The sequence below is a fragment of the Primulina huaijiensis genome, chromosome 2, assembly GCF_012295235.1.
Source record: "Primulina huaijiensis isolate GDHJ02 chromosome 2, ASM1229523v2, whole genome shotgun sequence".
Lineage (NCBI taxonomy): Eukaryota > Viridiplantae > Streptophyta > Magnoliopsida > Lamiales > Gesneriaceae > Primulina > Primulina huaijiensis.
The window spans coordinates 24,958,353-24,972,658 of record NC_133307.1 but is presented as its reverse complement, the minus strand read 5'-3'; the positions used below and the strand labels follow the sequence as shown (position 1 = coordinate 24,972,658).

Here is a 14,306-nt window from a genome sequence, read left to right as displayed (position 1 = left end):
AGCAGGAAACGATAAAATATTCATTTTTAAGCGGAGTTTGTATTGGCGAATCGAAACATCCATCGGAAGTATGGGTCTTGATTGTGCATGGAACCTAAACCTTTTAAAATTTTTGCAACAAATTATGTGTATACTTGATATACTGTCCCCAAATTCAAATTATTGGTTTTAGAACATGATTTTTCTTGAAAAGGGCTATTCAATTAAATCTTGCAATTGAGTTCTTGCCGGAAAAAAATGTGTGCATCCACAAAAAATATTTCTGTACTATCTATAGGTCATATGTTTTTAACATTGAAATTGAGAACAAAACATTTAAAATATGAATATTGATATATAATATTTGAGTATTAACTTAAATATAATATTAAAAAATTAATAATATATTAATATCCAATCTAAAATAATTAATACTCAAAAACCATATTTATTATTATCATATTTTTAATGTTTTGTTGCTATTTTTATCTGAAAATATAAATATTTCATTAATATCAATAATTGTAATATATATCAGATCTAAAATAGTTGATACTCAAATATTATATATTAATATTATAATTTTAATATTTTCCATCGATTTTTATCCCAAAAAAATATTTGGGTTAAAAGAGTGTAAAATTTTTTTTTTTTTGGATAAGAAATAGCAAACGTATAATTTTTTTGAAAAATATTGAGTACAAATTTAAATTTGGGTGGAGAGATTTAAAACAAATTTACACTTGAAACCGTTCATAATTAACTCACTAGGTTTCATAAATAATTCTATCCATCAATTGAAAATAACTTTCAACTTATTTAGAGCTATATAACTTCGGTTCCCAAATTGGTACACCAAAAATTTGAGGCCTTTTATTATACATAGAAACGTTTCCCTTACTATATTCCTCGTCCTCTTGAATGATCAAAATCATACTTGGTTATGAACTGAACTGAGTTCAAGAGTTAGATCAACGATCCCGGGTTGTCCCAACGAGAGTATGAGCTTGCATCTGGCTCTTATGCGCGTATCCAAGAATCCATAATCTTTCAAATCAAGCAAAGATCAAGCCGATGACTCTGCGTTCGATTATCTTTCCTCTGCATAGACTGTTCTACCACCATCACGAGCCGGTATCTTCCCCTCGAATATCCTCTGTCTTGCTGTCATTGCCTACAATATCAACAAAGTCCGCAATGTTTCAGATTATTGGATACTGAACCTTACGAGACAGAGCAATAACCAGTGTTTCTAACAACTTTACTGGCATACCTGTTTCTTCCAATCACTGCGGAATGTAATCAAGACCAGCAGAGAGGCTTGTACAGTTGATCCTGCTAACAATCCGCTCCATAATCCCTTTCCTCTAAAGTGGTAAACGAATCCTAGTAATAGTGAAACAGGAATTCCAACAAGATAATAGGCCCCGAGATTAACATAGGCTCCTAGGTGTTGCCATCCGCTGCCTCTAGCTACTCCTGCAACGAAACAAAACGAACAACAGCCATTGATTTCAAACCTTCCGCTAAACTTGGTGTTTAATGCTCTGCAACAATATCCGGTCGTTTATCATTTAACATATAAGTACCATGACAGACATAATGAACATCTAGACAGTTACACAGTATATAAGAGAGGACATAGGCCAAACTCTCATATAAGGGAACCATTGAATCACATTTCGAATCTTGTAGAACACTTGGTATGTGGTACAGTTTTTAAATGTTCTACAAATAAATGCTTTATCAGAAAGTGTAATGTAGTTAGACGTGTAGAAAACATCCAAATATTCTAATCGGGAATATAGCACCAAGTGAAGCAGAAGATAACAATTGACAGGCCGGATGTTAAGTTCAGAAAATCACCTGAAAGGACTGCTTGTATGCTGTCCATCACAATGGAGACACAAAGAAAAGGGGTCATATCTTTAACATAATTGACAACATCCTTCTCATTACTAAACAAATAGCCCAAGATATAACGACAAAGGAAAAGGGTGATGCTCGCAACAACGAATTCTACTATTGACAGAACCAGAACAGCAGAGACGGCTAGTTGAGCTGTCTCTGATTCCCCAGCTCCAAGTTCGTTAGAAACCCGAGTGCTACAAGAAAATAATGGTCACGCATTACATTTAGCTCAAAACTATAAATTAAGTAGTTGAGTACAAAAAGATTAAGCCAAGACCTTGCAGCAGCACCAAAAGAATATTGTACAAGATAGTGCAAAGAAGTAATTGTCAAGCTGATGCAAAGACAAGTCATCACTAAGTTAGATTTACACAAAAATTTAAAAATTCACCATATAAACTCATAAATAGTAAGAGTTACCATATGGATAACACGGATGTCTCTAGCTTTGGATTCGACAAAAGTCCACCTAGTAATATTACTATCTCAAATGTCCACCACTCCAAGCTACAAACATTAATTTACTGTGGATAAGATTCATACCACAAATACCAGTTAACTATAGATGCAAATAATGAAAGTGCAAGTTGAAAGCTAATCGGTAAATTACCAAACCATAACAGAAGACGGGATGGCAAATTGAAAGAACTCGCCAATTGTTTGAAACACATCCTTCGAGAAAGAAGGTCGAGTTTTTTCACAGGCTGAAGAATAATATATATAAAGTCCAAGAAAGATCACATTCAACCAATACGATATACCAATACAAAGTGCGGCCCCGGCATTTCCATACTTTAGCTTGAAGATAACAGCCCAAGAAAGAGGCAAATGAATACATAGTGTTGCGAGCGAACCAAAGACCATAGGAAAAATTACACTCTGAATCTGCAGGAAGCGAACCAAAGACTGGAGAATAGCATAGGGGAATAGTGAAGGGATGAGCCAAATCGAAAAGTTGCCAGCTTCTAGAGACATTTCAGGGTCTTGGCCAAGTAATATCAAAAGCTTGTCGGTATAAACCCATAAAACACAAATGGGTAAACATGCCAAGCAGAGCCATATTATCGCTCCATAACAATAAGTTCCAACTTTTTTATAGTTCTCTGCACCATAAGCTTGTCCACAGAGTGTCTCCAATGCGCAAGCCATTCCATGCTGTTACGAGATAAATAATTAAATGTTATGATATATGTGTAATTGCTTGATTTATCACTCACACGATTTATACATAGCGGTACAATCAGCAATGAAAACCTAACAAAAGGACGTCGTTTGTATTTGATTAATCGAAACTATAATTAAATCAATCTTACATCTTAAGATTTTAAAACAAACAATGAAAACTTTTCATTGTTTGTTTTAAAATCTTAAGATGTAAGATTGATTTAATTATAGTTTCGATTAATCAAATACAAACGACGTCCTTTTGTTAGGTTTTCATTGCTGATTGTACCATGGACCCTGTATTTAGAAATAAACTCACCCCCACCCCAATTTTTCGCATTCGAATTATGCATCGAAATCTTGATCCCATCTCTATTAGAATTCATAATAGTTTAGTTAATTATAAACTATGTATTCAGATTTTTTCGTGGCAACTCAATCTCATTTACTCGTGGTGGTTAAATAAGTCACAAGAACATCACATCAACTCAGAACCTCTCACTAAAGGTAACAGACAAAAGCAATTGATGAATAAGTGATATTTGACAGCCAAATGAGGTTAGCCCTCGAATTTTTGTCTAAAACCCGCGCTTTGGACATCTGGAATCAAAGTATCAAACCCAGACAACAACCGGAAAGCATAATATTGTTGCTTCATCAGTAAAGAACCAACCTGAAGAGTTAGATAACACATGTACGAAATCTTGAAAAGCAAAAAGCATGTTCTTTGTGTTCTTCTCAAACTAATCAAACAGTATCAAACTTCAGAGCATATTGATTTGAATGGAGAACAACCCACGAGTCACAACCTCCTTTTTATACAATAACCAAGAATCTGAAAAATAAAAAAGAACACAAGAAACAGAGCTTACAATGACACTGAATCCAGTAACGTTAGTGAGAGAGGTAGCAATGGAGGCGCTGGAAAGAGCAAGCTCGCCGAGATGCCCCAGCATCATCATCGACACAGCCCGCAACATGTACTGTGATACAGACACTACCACCATTGGAAATGCTATCCAACACATCTTTTTCAGTTCTCTATCGAACTTCTCCCTTGCCGTAAAGTAAGCTTTTCGATCCCCGTTTTCAGATACGAGCAGAGGCTCTTCCTCTTCTGCCATTGCCAATAATTTCTCAAGTTATTCTTGGGTGCAGAGGAAGTGCCTCGGGGAATTTCCAGATGACAAAATGCCGATTGATCGTACTTTTATATAGACATCGTATAGCTCTTCTTTTTAATCACACAAGAATGAGTTGACAAATTTTTATCATTTTTTATATAAATCAATTTTGTTTTGATTACTACAAATATATAATATTATATTTCTTTTTTTGTGATAAATATTTAATTTATTATATTCAAATCGATTACTTGTGGAATGAGGAGGAATGTGCTTGTAGAACACCATTATTGGTTGACTGATGTTGAGTCAAAACTTGAGGACTGTCGTTTTTAATACAATGGAGTTGGAGGGTTCAGGTGAGACAGATCAACCTTATCAATATTCACAATAAAAATAATACTTTTAACATAAAAATTAATATTTTTTCATGTATGACCTAAATAAGATATCCGTCTCACAAAATAAGACCCGTGAGACAGTCTCACACAAGTTTTTGCCTGGAGGGTTTTATGCAAATACATTTCATGGAGCTGATGAGATTTAAAGTTGAAGGATTCGATAATTAATAATTTTGGAGAAACTCAACACATTTTTTAAAAAAAATAACTCGATATAAATTTTAAGCTTTAATTATTTTTAAAAAAAAAATTAGAAGGGGCATATAACAGATTTAACCAATTTAGTCTAAATAAATATACAAGAAGCTGGGAAAAATAGGGAAAAGAAAATAACAAATTGAACACTCGGAAACAGACCAGAAAAAAGGCAAGCACCCGTTGAATAGACTTTTTGCAAGTATCATTACATTACAATCAATGTTTTCAAAAGCAACCGAACCAATCGGTTTGATTTATAATCAATCACTGATCTGATCTTAATCAAATTTAAAACTCGTTTTAATGGTCAAAATGGGTCGAACTAGTTCACTATTTTTTTAGAATTTTTTTGTAAGAATTATTTAAACAAAATTAATTGTTTCTTGTATTAAAAATTTTAAAAATATCATTTTAGTTGTGTTATAGTTTATTTTATTTGTAATCTTTTTCTTAAAATATATATAATTACATTTGATATTTTGATTATATATATGTTGTTGTTTATATTTTAAATTTTGGTAAATATATTTTATTATTTTTTATTTACAAATTTAAGATTATTGTAATTTAAAACATATTATTTACTATATTGTATTATCGTTTTATATAATATAACATTATTCTGATATGATTGTCTAGTTGAACAATTATTTTAAGGTATATCAGTTCGATCATCGATCCAGATATGAAAACAATTGATTACAACACATATATATAATTCGGGATAAATTTAAAAATCATTTACTGTATTTTATAAAATTCGCCAAATTAATTTAGAAAATTTACATATTTGATCAAGTAATTTGAAATTTTTCTATTTTTGACAATAAATTAGCTTTTTTTTTTCTTACTTGCATGTTTTTTTTCAATTATTATCATTTTAAGAGTGAATTTGTATTTGTAGTCATGTAACTTGCATATATATTTTTATATTTTTTTAATCATGTTAATGATTTGATTTGCAATTATAACCTCGTAACTTGCATGTTTGTTTTTCGTTTTTGATCATTTTTTAACTGGAGTCCTTGTTTTTTTCCGATAATATTCTAAAAAATCACGACACATCCAAATTTCCTTTAAAAAATTCATATCAACTTCCATGTCCATAAAAAAACAGTTACAGAACTAAAAATACATTTTAACGGTAAACAAGATAATAAATTCAAAAAAACATACAAGTTACATGAAGAAAAATACAAATATATTGTTAACATGATCAAAAATAAAAAAAATACAAATTACATGAATTAAAGTATAGAATCCTCGTGAACATGACCAAAATTGTTAAAAATACAAAATTTCATGATAAAAAAATCTAATTATCTCAATTAATTTTACCAAAGTTTTATTTATTATTATTATTTTGATTAATTAATGGGTTTTGTCGATCTGAAACAAACATATCACGTCTCTCAAATTTAGAATAGAAAACGCGACAACGATTTTATTACTTTCCCCAACTTAATGAGTTATTAAGAATTTTGTCCATATTATGCTGTGATAATAGCAACCGTACAAATATGAATACAAATATGTCCATTTATATTTGACCGAAAGGATAACTCACTCTCCCAATACGACTCTGATTGCCGCTGTCGAATCATCGGAATATTAAATTAAGGAGTTGTTTGTTCTTCAAAAATAAAAAATAATGGACTACTTTCGTTCACAAATTGTGGACATCCACTGAATTCTCCAATTATAAATTTGTTCCTTTATCCCCTCCAAGTAGACGCACGAGTCATGAACACCACCTAGGCGAGTTCTAATAGGTTTTGATTCGATTTTAGATAAAAATTCGAATCAATTTATATAGATTTTACAAAATTTCGAATCAAATCATTAAATTTTTTACAATCAAACCAAATCAGACCATAAATTTCGGTTTGGTTCGCTTGGTCTAATTAAAGTGACCACTTTTAAGATTTGTGTTTCATAATGATTAGTATATTAGATATTATATTTTAGAAAAATATCAATTGATGATTTTTGGAATTTGAATTAACGTTTTAGTTATTCGTGGACTAAAATGATTATAAATAAAAAATCATATATTAAATAATTGTGCATGTCACAAAATTTTGAATCTTACGAAAAAACCTAAAATTTCAGGATTGTAGTTGTGCTGATCTGCAATAAATAAATTATTAATGTAATTAGCTATTACAAAGCTAATTAATGATATAATATAAAATAAAAATCCAATACAGTTTTTTTATTTTCAAGAAAAATCACATTAAATTATTAAAAAAATCAAATGATTTTTTTTATATATTAATGTAATCGGTTTTTGTTTGGTTTATTTTTATGAAAAAACTTGAACCAATAATTTTTACGATTTCATTGAGTTAAAAGTAGTTTTTCGATTTCATTGATTTAAAAGTTAATTCAAACCGTAATTACTTGAAAATCGATTGAAACTGTACGACTTGGTTTGGTTTTATAATTTGATTCGATTTGGTTCAATTTATAGCTTTACCCCCTTCAATTTATGATTATATATTTATTTACCATATCACGAATTTTTTCCCCGCGAGTGGTATTATTAGGTCATCTCCAACCACAAAATCTATTTTGGTGTAAATTTTACACTAAAATAGTGCGATTTCTACACCAAATACAACATCCATCTCCAACTCATTTACTTCAAATCTTACACCAAAAAGAATATTTCGAGAATATTCTTTTTATTTTACATATATTAATTATTATATTTTATTTAATATATTTTTAATTATTATTAATGTTTTATTATTAATAAATGTGTATTAATTATCATATTTTATTTAATGTATTGTTATATTAATTTTTTTGTATTTGTATTAAATTATATTAATTATAAATCATTAAATCAAATAAGTTTTTAAATATTAATAATTAACATAAATAAGTAAATATTTTAAAAAACAACACTTATTATTTTTTAATTTTTATGATTAAATATCTAATTATTAAAATAATAAAATAAATATTACACTGTAATTTAAATAATTTTTTATATAAATATTTATAATAAATACAAATAAAAAAATTAAATAAAAAAAAAACCTGGCGCAGGGGAAAAAACAGCGCAGCCCCCATTGGAGGAATGTAAACTGCACCAAAATGGTATCTTTGGAGATGGCCTTAATAGTTCCAAGCGGCGAAATCATAAAACCAATAACATAAGGGGACCAAAAAGTCGTAACGAAAGAGACAAAGATAATGGAATTTTTTTTTATTTTTAGCACAAATTTTTCCCAACACATTTGTTGTGTTTGACATTGACGTTCTTTTAATAATGTCATGTTAATTTTAGACTAATCATCTAAATGTTAATATTTTGTCTGAAATCTGACATGATGATATGATAATTAAATCTCTCTGACAAAAAAATGAACTCTAAAAATTATCAAATAATATAAGATCGAAACGTGTCGCAACATTAGACTAAAAAATATTTTCATCTTTACAATCGATTTACGCATTAATAAAAATCTTTATACTGAAACTCTTTTTATATAATTTATTTCTGGCATATTTTTAATAAGAGGTTGGCTACATACAACAAGATAAACACTTTCTAGAGAACAACGACAAGTCAAGACTTCTTCAAATATTTACGTACCATATCACATCAGCAAGTGAAAAAATCAAAGAGAGATTGGCATATAAATTTGGGAAGTTGTCTTGAACACTTCATAGACTAAAATACAAAAGCCAAATAATAACAATATAGTATATGAGCATTATACTGTCATTACATATTGCTTGGAAGAAGGCGACAAAATTTCCAATCAAGTGAATTGAATGTTTAGAAAATGACTATCGATTCTAAATGAATATAATTAATCTAAAATAACTATCAGTAAATTTAATAACGACTTCTCAAATTATATGTCTTTGAAATATAAATTTAATTATATTTTCTAATATATTTATCAATAAATGTGAAATCCAAAGAAAAATAACCCCACATATATTAATAAAAAATATTAACCATTGAATAGATTTTGGGAATTTCCTAGGTGTAGCATCTCGTTACCCCAAAAATAAGGGTGTAAACTAATAGAGCTAATTCGCGAGCTTTTTGAGTCGGTTCAAAAAATATTTGACTCGTATTCGAACTTATCGAATTCAAATATTTTCGAACTTTTTTCGAGCCGAGATGTCAAGTTATTTTGTTCTATAATTCGCGAGCCTCTCACGAGCTTTAGTATTTTATTAATAAAATATAATTATATATTGAATAAATAAATTTCGAACCTTTAGAGTACTTATTTTCGAGCAAAAATTCAAATAGTTCGCGAACATGTTTGGATTCGTGGAGCCGAGCTCGAAATTTAATTCGAAACAAAAGTTTTAAAATTTTCGAACTTCGAATCGAGCTCAAACTCGAATATAACAAATTCAATCCTTCAAATTTTTGTCATATTCAATTCGATTTGGTTCGTTTACGCTTATACCCGAAAATGTTACTGTCATTCATGAGTGGCTTGGATAAATCCGAGCTTCCTTCACTAGTATCACAATCCACAATCCTAGATCGACCTATTGGATGGTTGAAAATAACGGTCCAGTCCTATATAGATATTGGCCTTCTCTTGTGGACGCTTTGGAATGTTACATTGCCTTGTATTTTTGGGCCAAAACATTGATCAATTAGCGTCTTTCTGGACTGGACTGGACTGGGTCGATCGCAGGTCAAACCCCTTATATAATTTTCTTCTTTGACCGTGGCTGAGGTATTTGAAACAGTGGATTTCGGATTCATTCGATTGCGTCGACGAATTTATACTAATTATAAAGTAATAATTTATTGGACTATGATTCCATTGAAGATATCTACAAGAATTTCATACAGATTAAATGAGCTTTTTTGAGTTTTAGCTAAGCGAAGCAATTGGAAGTCCACGATTTCAAGAAAACTAATTTATCACCAGATAGAGAGATTTATAATTTGTACCAATATTATGCTGCTCTTTTGTCCATTTTCTTGGTGTGTTTAGTCAAAACTAATCGGGGTTCAATAATATGCAAACGTGGTCGTGTCTTTTGACTGCGACTTTTGGAACATAGTTTAACCTTTTACAGTGGAACAAAAATTCTAGATGCATGATCTGCAATAAAATTGCAATTTTCGATTAAATAATTCGAACAAAAAAGAGGGGATTTTGATAATATTTTTGAAGTCATAATGGGTTTTTAGCTGCTACACTGATCTGTATTCTGTTCTTTTTTTTTTTCTTTTTTCTTTTTTTGAGTTTTTTACCACTTAACATTTAATTGGAAGGCAAAATTCATTTTACTTTATATTGGTGAGTCTCCAATGATTTTCTTCGTTCAAAATATATGAATTCATTATTCGTATATCTAATATTTTATTCGATCAAAACATATATTCGTTTATCCAACGTTTTATACCATGGACTGTATAAATGTAGCTTATGGTCATCCGATACTGCTACATTATATGCAGTTAGACATATCATCAATTTGTAACCAAACCAAGTTAAACAAAAGCCAAATTTTAGCAGGAGTTATTATTTTGAAGATGAGCTTGAAAGAAGATATGGAAGCCAAGAAATGGAGCACGACGTGGGGAGCTTTCGTCCGAGAAACTAAGAAAGCTGGTCATATAGCTGCACCAATGGCGATGGTCACAATTTTGCAGTATTTGTTGCAAGTTGTGTCGATAATGATGGTGGGACGACTCGGCCAGCTTGAGTTATCTAGCGTTGCCATTGCCACTTCAGTAGCCAATGTCACGGGATTCAGTCTTCTGGTGAATACCCTTCTGCTGATAAGCATTTTCTTGAAAATATGTTACTCGAATAGAAATTAACACAGCCATTTTACTTCTTTTTGTTGAAATTTTGAACGTACTGTTAGTCGGGATTGGTTGGCGGTCTAGAGACTCTTTGTGGGCAGGCTTATGGAGCAAAGCAATACCACAAGCTCGGTAGATATACTTACGCTGCAATTTTTTCGCTGATTCTTGTTTGTGCACCGATCTGTCTTCTGTGGACTTTCACGGATAAAATACTTGTGTTTATGAGACAAGATCCTACTATCTCTTTGGAAGCACGAAAATACGCTATTTGGCTCATTCCTGGGTTGATCGGAGCTGCGATTTCTAAGCCTCTCGTGAGATATTTGCAGACTCAGAGCTTGATTTTTCCGATTGTCGTAAGTTCCTTTGCTGTTCTATGTTCCCACGTGCCTGCGAGTTGGGTTTTCATATATAAGTTTCACCTAGGAACCATTGGTGCAGCTATGGCCTTCTCTGTTTCAAATTGGTTATATGTGCTTATGCTTGCAATATACGTCAAATTTTCACGTTCATGCAAAAACACGCGTTTGACATTCACAACTGATGCTTTTTTTGTTATGGGAGAGTTCTTTCGTTTGGCGATCCCTTCCGCAGTGATGGTTTGGTATTCTCATCTTCTCTGATATCCTCTTCTTTATATAATTTCACAGAGTTTCTAAATTTGTTATCAATTGTGGACTGTGGTTTTATATTTTTGTAGCTTGAAATGGTGGTTAATGGAAGTGCTTGTTTTGCTGTCTGGTCTATTACCGAATCCGACACTTGAAACATCAGTATTATCAATATGGTATGCACTATGGATAAAAACTGTTAATTCGACCGATGACAAGTAATATGATCTTGAAGTTTATTTGTTTTTATCAGCCTGACAATTTCAACGTTGCACTTCACCGTTCCATATGGATTCGGAGTTGCAGCGAGGTCTGCTTCGATTCTATCTCTGTAAATATTCTATATATAACTTCTAATAAATACCAAGATAATACACGTCTTGTCATATTTTATAGCACTCGGGTTTCAAACGAATTGGGTGCTGGAAATCCACAGAAGGCTCGAGTTGCAGTTTGGGCCGTCATGTTTCTTGTTGCCACAGAAACGACAGCCGTAACAATAGCTCTCTTCTGCAGCCGACACATCCTGGGCCGAGCTTTTAGCAAAGAGAAACAAGTGGTGCATGACATATCTGTCATGACTCCTTTGATTTGTCTCTCTATTGTCACAGATAGCTTACAAGCAGTCATCTCGGGTTCGTCTAGTATGGTTTTTGGCTACATTTGCCACCGAGTCATTCAGATCTTCAAAGAGATGAAAAAGTATCCAGAAAGAATAAATTTTGGCCTAAAAGAAGTTCATTTTTTGTGCATCAGGAATTGCTAGAGGGAGTGGGTGGCAACATATCGGTGCTTATGTGAACTTGGGGGCATTCTATCTAGTCGGAATTCCATCGGTAGTGGTTTTGGGTTTTGTTGTTCATTTAAAAGCAAAGGGACTTTGGATCGGAATAGTGATTGCTTCTGTGCTACAATCCACCATTCTATCCCTTGTTACAGCTTTCACCAATTGGCAAAAACAGGTTTCGCTCTACATTCCTTCATCAATTCTCTTCAAATAAATTTCAGATTCTAGATTTTTAAATTTACTGAGAAAAATATAAAAAGGTTGCAAATACTTTCCGACCATTTATATTATATTTGCATTGGTTATCCGTCCAGGCCACAAAAGCCGAGGAAAGGGTACATCAAGAGGGAGAGAACATCCAAAATAGCAATTGAATAATGGTAGATGCATGTATGTGTACACCTTCAATTTTATTTTATATCAATTTTTTGTGTACTTTATATTGACCAAATATAATAAGAAATAATTGACCAATTGAAATATGATCTAAGATTTAAAGTTTGTATCTTTGTAGCATTCCAAATCCTTGTTTTTCCTTGTCAAGACTTTGTTTTCAATCATTCAAAGACCATGTGTTTTCATGTGCTTTTATGGATCAAGTTCACCAACTATCAATATTCATTTTAAGCTTTATAAAATGATTTTGCTATTTATTAGTTTTTCGTAAATTAAATGTTTCTCTAAATCTTAACGATAATTTACAATTTAATGGAATATCGCACCATTAAATTTTGGTTGCTCAATATTTGACTCAACAAGTTAATCCAGAATATACTTTTACGTAAACGAAAATTCAAACAGTTACGTGAGATATAAGTTAATAAGGTAAATATCTCCCTACATTCTATAAAAAATGTTAAAATTAAACATCAATATATCCCGTTCCATATTAATATAAATATAACATGTTTTTCGAAAATAAATAAAAGCTAATTTTTTTTATAATAGCATTAGAACCTATATGAAATGTCAAATTTAGTCCGAAACAATTACTCATTGAAAGGGAATTTTTATCATTCCTCTTTAAAATTTCTTTGCTAAAATAATTGAATTTCCAAAATATTTATTTCGTTACTGGCCCTTCCTAGTCATAAAGCTCATTTGCTAGTAGACATGTTTGAAAGCAATTGGTATTTGGTGATGTAGTAAGGCTTCAACTATGCTGAAAACGTGTTTTCCTTGTTGAGAGTCAAAACTTAACTAATCAAATTCCAATATGTATTTTTATTATTATTATTATCATCATCAAATATCTATTAAATAATCAATCTTGAGTATTTCAATAACTTAAAACTAATAAAACTTCCTATTTTATCAATAAATACATTTCAAAGTCGAAATTCGATTTTTTTTAAAGAAAAAATTAAACTTGGCTTTCCTTTGCTCTGTTGGAATAATAATAATATACCATTACTAAAAATATATAAAGGATAAGAATCATTGTTTTTTTTAATTAAATAACATAAATGATAAAAAAATATTTAATTTAACAAAATTCTTAAACATTTGTAGTAAGAATCACGGCCTTGAAATTACCTCCTTTTATTTTTATTTTTTAATTTTTAACTCACATTTTTAAAATTATTAACAAAATATAGAAAATTTACTCATAATATTAATTAAGTAATTTCTTTCCTATTTCTATTAATTAATAATAGTATTTAAAAAAATAAAGTTTCATATATTTTACTAATAATTAATTAAAAATATATATTTAATAACATTTGAGAAAAAAGCAGAAATAAAATTAAAAGAGGGGCCCGGGTTTGAAATCATATCATTGCGCTTAAGCCGTTAGCCCACACAGCAAGAAAAGCACATCTGCTGATTCCAAGTCCGAACCCTTGCGCTTAAGCCATCTCACTCGGCCGACCCTCCTGTTATCCTCCGTGTATTTTTGGGTTGTTCTGCAATAGGGTATAGCTCCTTCCGTAACCCACTTTTCGTTTCCTTCAAGTTTGTGCTGCTTTTGACTTATTTTTCTGTGTGGATGGAAAGAATTTTTGTTTACTAGATTGCTGTTTTCGTTTAATGAATTTTTATCATTGTCCATTTGTCTCACTTCGTTGCTAATGTTGTGTTTTTATTGCCTTTGGTTTGTGGTTTGTGGGTTTTAAATTCTGTTAGTTTCTATATCTGTCTTGTTCTGTGGTTTATTTCGGTAGAGTTTTGGAAGCTAATGCTCTGTTGAGTTTACGTGAGATTTCTATTTGTCTACGAATCCATTTTTCTTTTCTTTTTTTTTTTTTTTTAAAATTTGCGGTTTTCGTGCTTTCAGGTTCATTTGCTCTCTGTAGATTATCATTTTGAACTTTGTTC

General features: G+C 30.9%; 2 protein-coding genes across 2 annotated transcripts; one reads left to right on the top strand and one right to left on the bottom strand.

Moving 5' to 3' along the window:
* Positions 1-715: 715 nt before the first annotated feature.
* LOC140970890 (protein DETOXIFICATION 14-like) lies at positions 716-4,286 on the bottom strand. Its single transcript, XM_073432848.1, has 7 exons — positions 3,927-4,286; positions 2,501-3,045; positions 2,311-2,397; positions 2,168-2,224; positions 1,846-2,084; positions 1,253-1,458; positions 716-1,153 (listed from the first exon to the last, which is right to left on the bottom strand). Exons 1-7 carry the CDS (start codon positions 4,176-4,178, stop codon positions 1,070-1,072), a joined length of 1,470 nt encoding a protein of 489 aa, XP_073288949.1. The 5' UTR covers positions 4,179-4,286; the 3' UTR covers positions 716-1,069.
* A 6,012-nt stretch (positions 4,287-10,298) lies between these two features.
* Positions 10,299-12,361, top strand: LOC140957826 (protein DETOXIFICATION 14-like). The gene is made up of 7 exons (XM_073415220.1): positions 10,299-10,541; positions 10,649-11,193; positions 11,290-11,376; positions 11,454-11,510; positions 11,597-11,835; positions 11,957-12,162; positions 12,302-12,361. Exons 1-7 carry the CDS (start codon positions 10,311-10,313, stop codon positions 12,359-12,361), a joined length of 1,425 nt encoding a protein of 474 aa, XP_073271321.1. The 5' UTR covers positions 10,299-10,310.
* Positions 12,362-14,306: the final 1,945 nt, after the last annotated feature.

Excerpts from the sequence above, each read along its gene's own strand:
- LOC140970890 (XM_073432848.1), bottom strand. The coding sequence starts at position 4,178 with ATGGCAGAAGAGGAAGAGCCTCTGCTCGTATCTGAAAACGGGGATCGA. Across the intron at positions 2,225-2,310 it reads ACATCCGTGTTATCCATATG|CTTGACAATTACTTCTTTGC; the intron begins GTAACTCTTACT and ends TCTTTGCATCAG. Across the intron at positions 1,154-1,252 it reads GCAGTGATTGGAAGAAACAG|GCAATGACAGCAAGACAGAG; the intron begins GTATGCCAGTAA and ends TTGATATTGTAG.
- LOC140957826 (XM_073415220.1), top strand. The coding sequence starts at position 10,311 with ATGAGCTTGAAAGAAGATATGGAAGCCAAGAAATGGAGCACGACGTGG. Across the intron at positions 11,194-11,289 it reads CCTTCCGCAGTGATGGTTTG|CTTGAAATGGTGGTTAATGG; the intron begins GTATTCTCATCT and ends ATATTTTTGTAG. Across the intron at positions 11,377-11,453 it reads ACATCAGTATTATCAATATG|CCTGACAATTTCAACGTTGC; the intron begins GTATGCACTATG and ends TGTTTTTATCAG.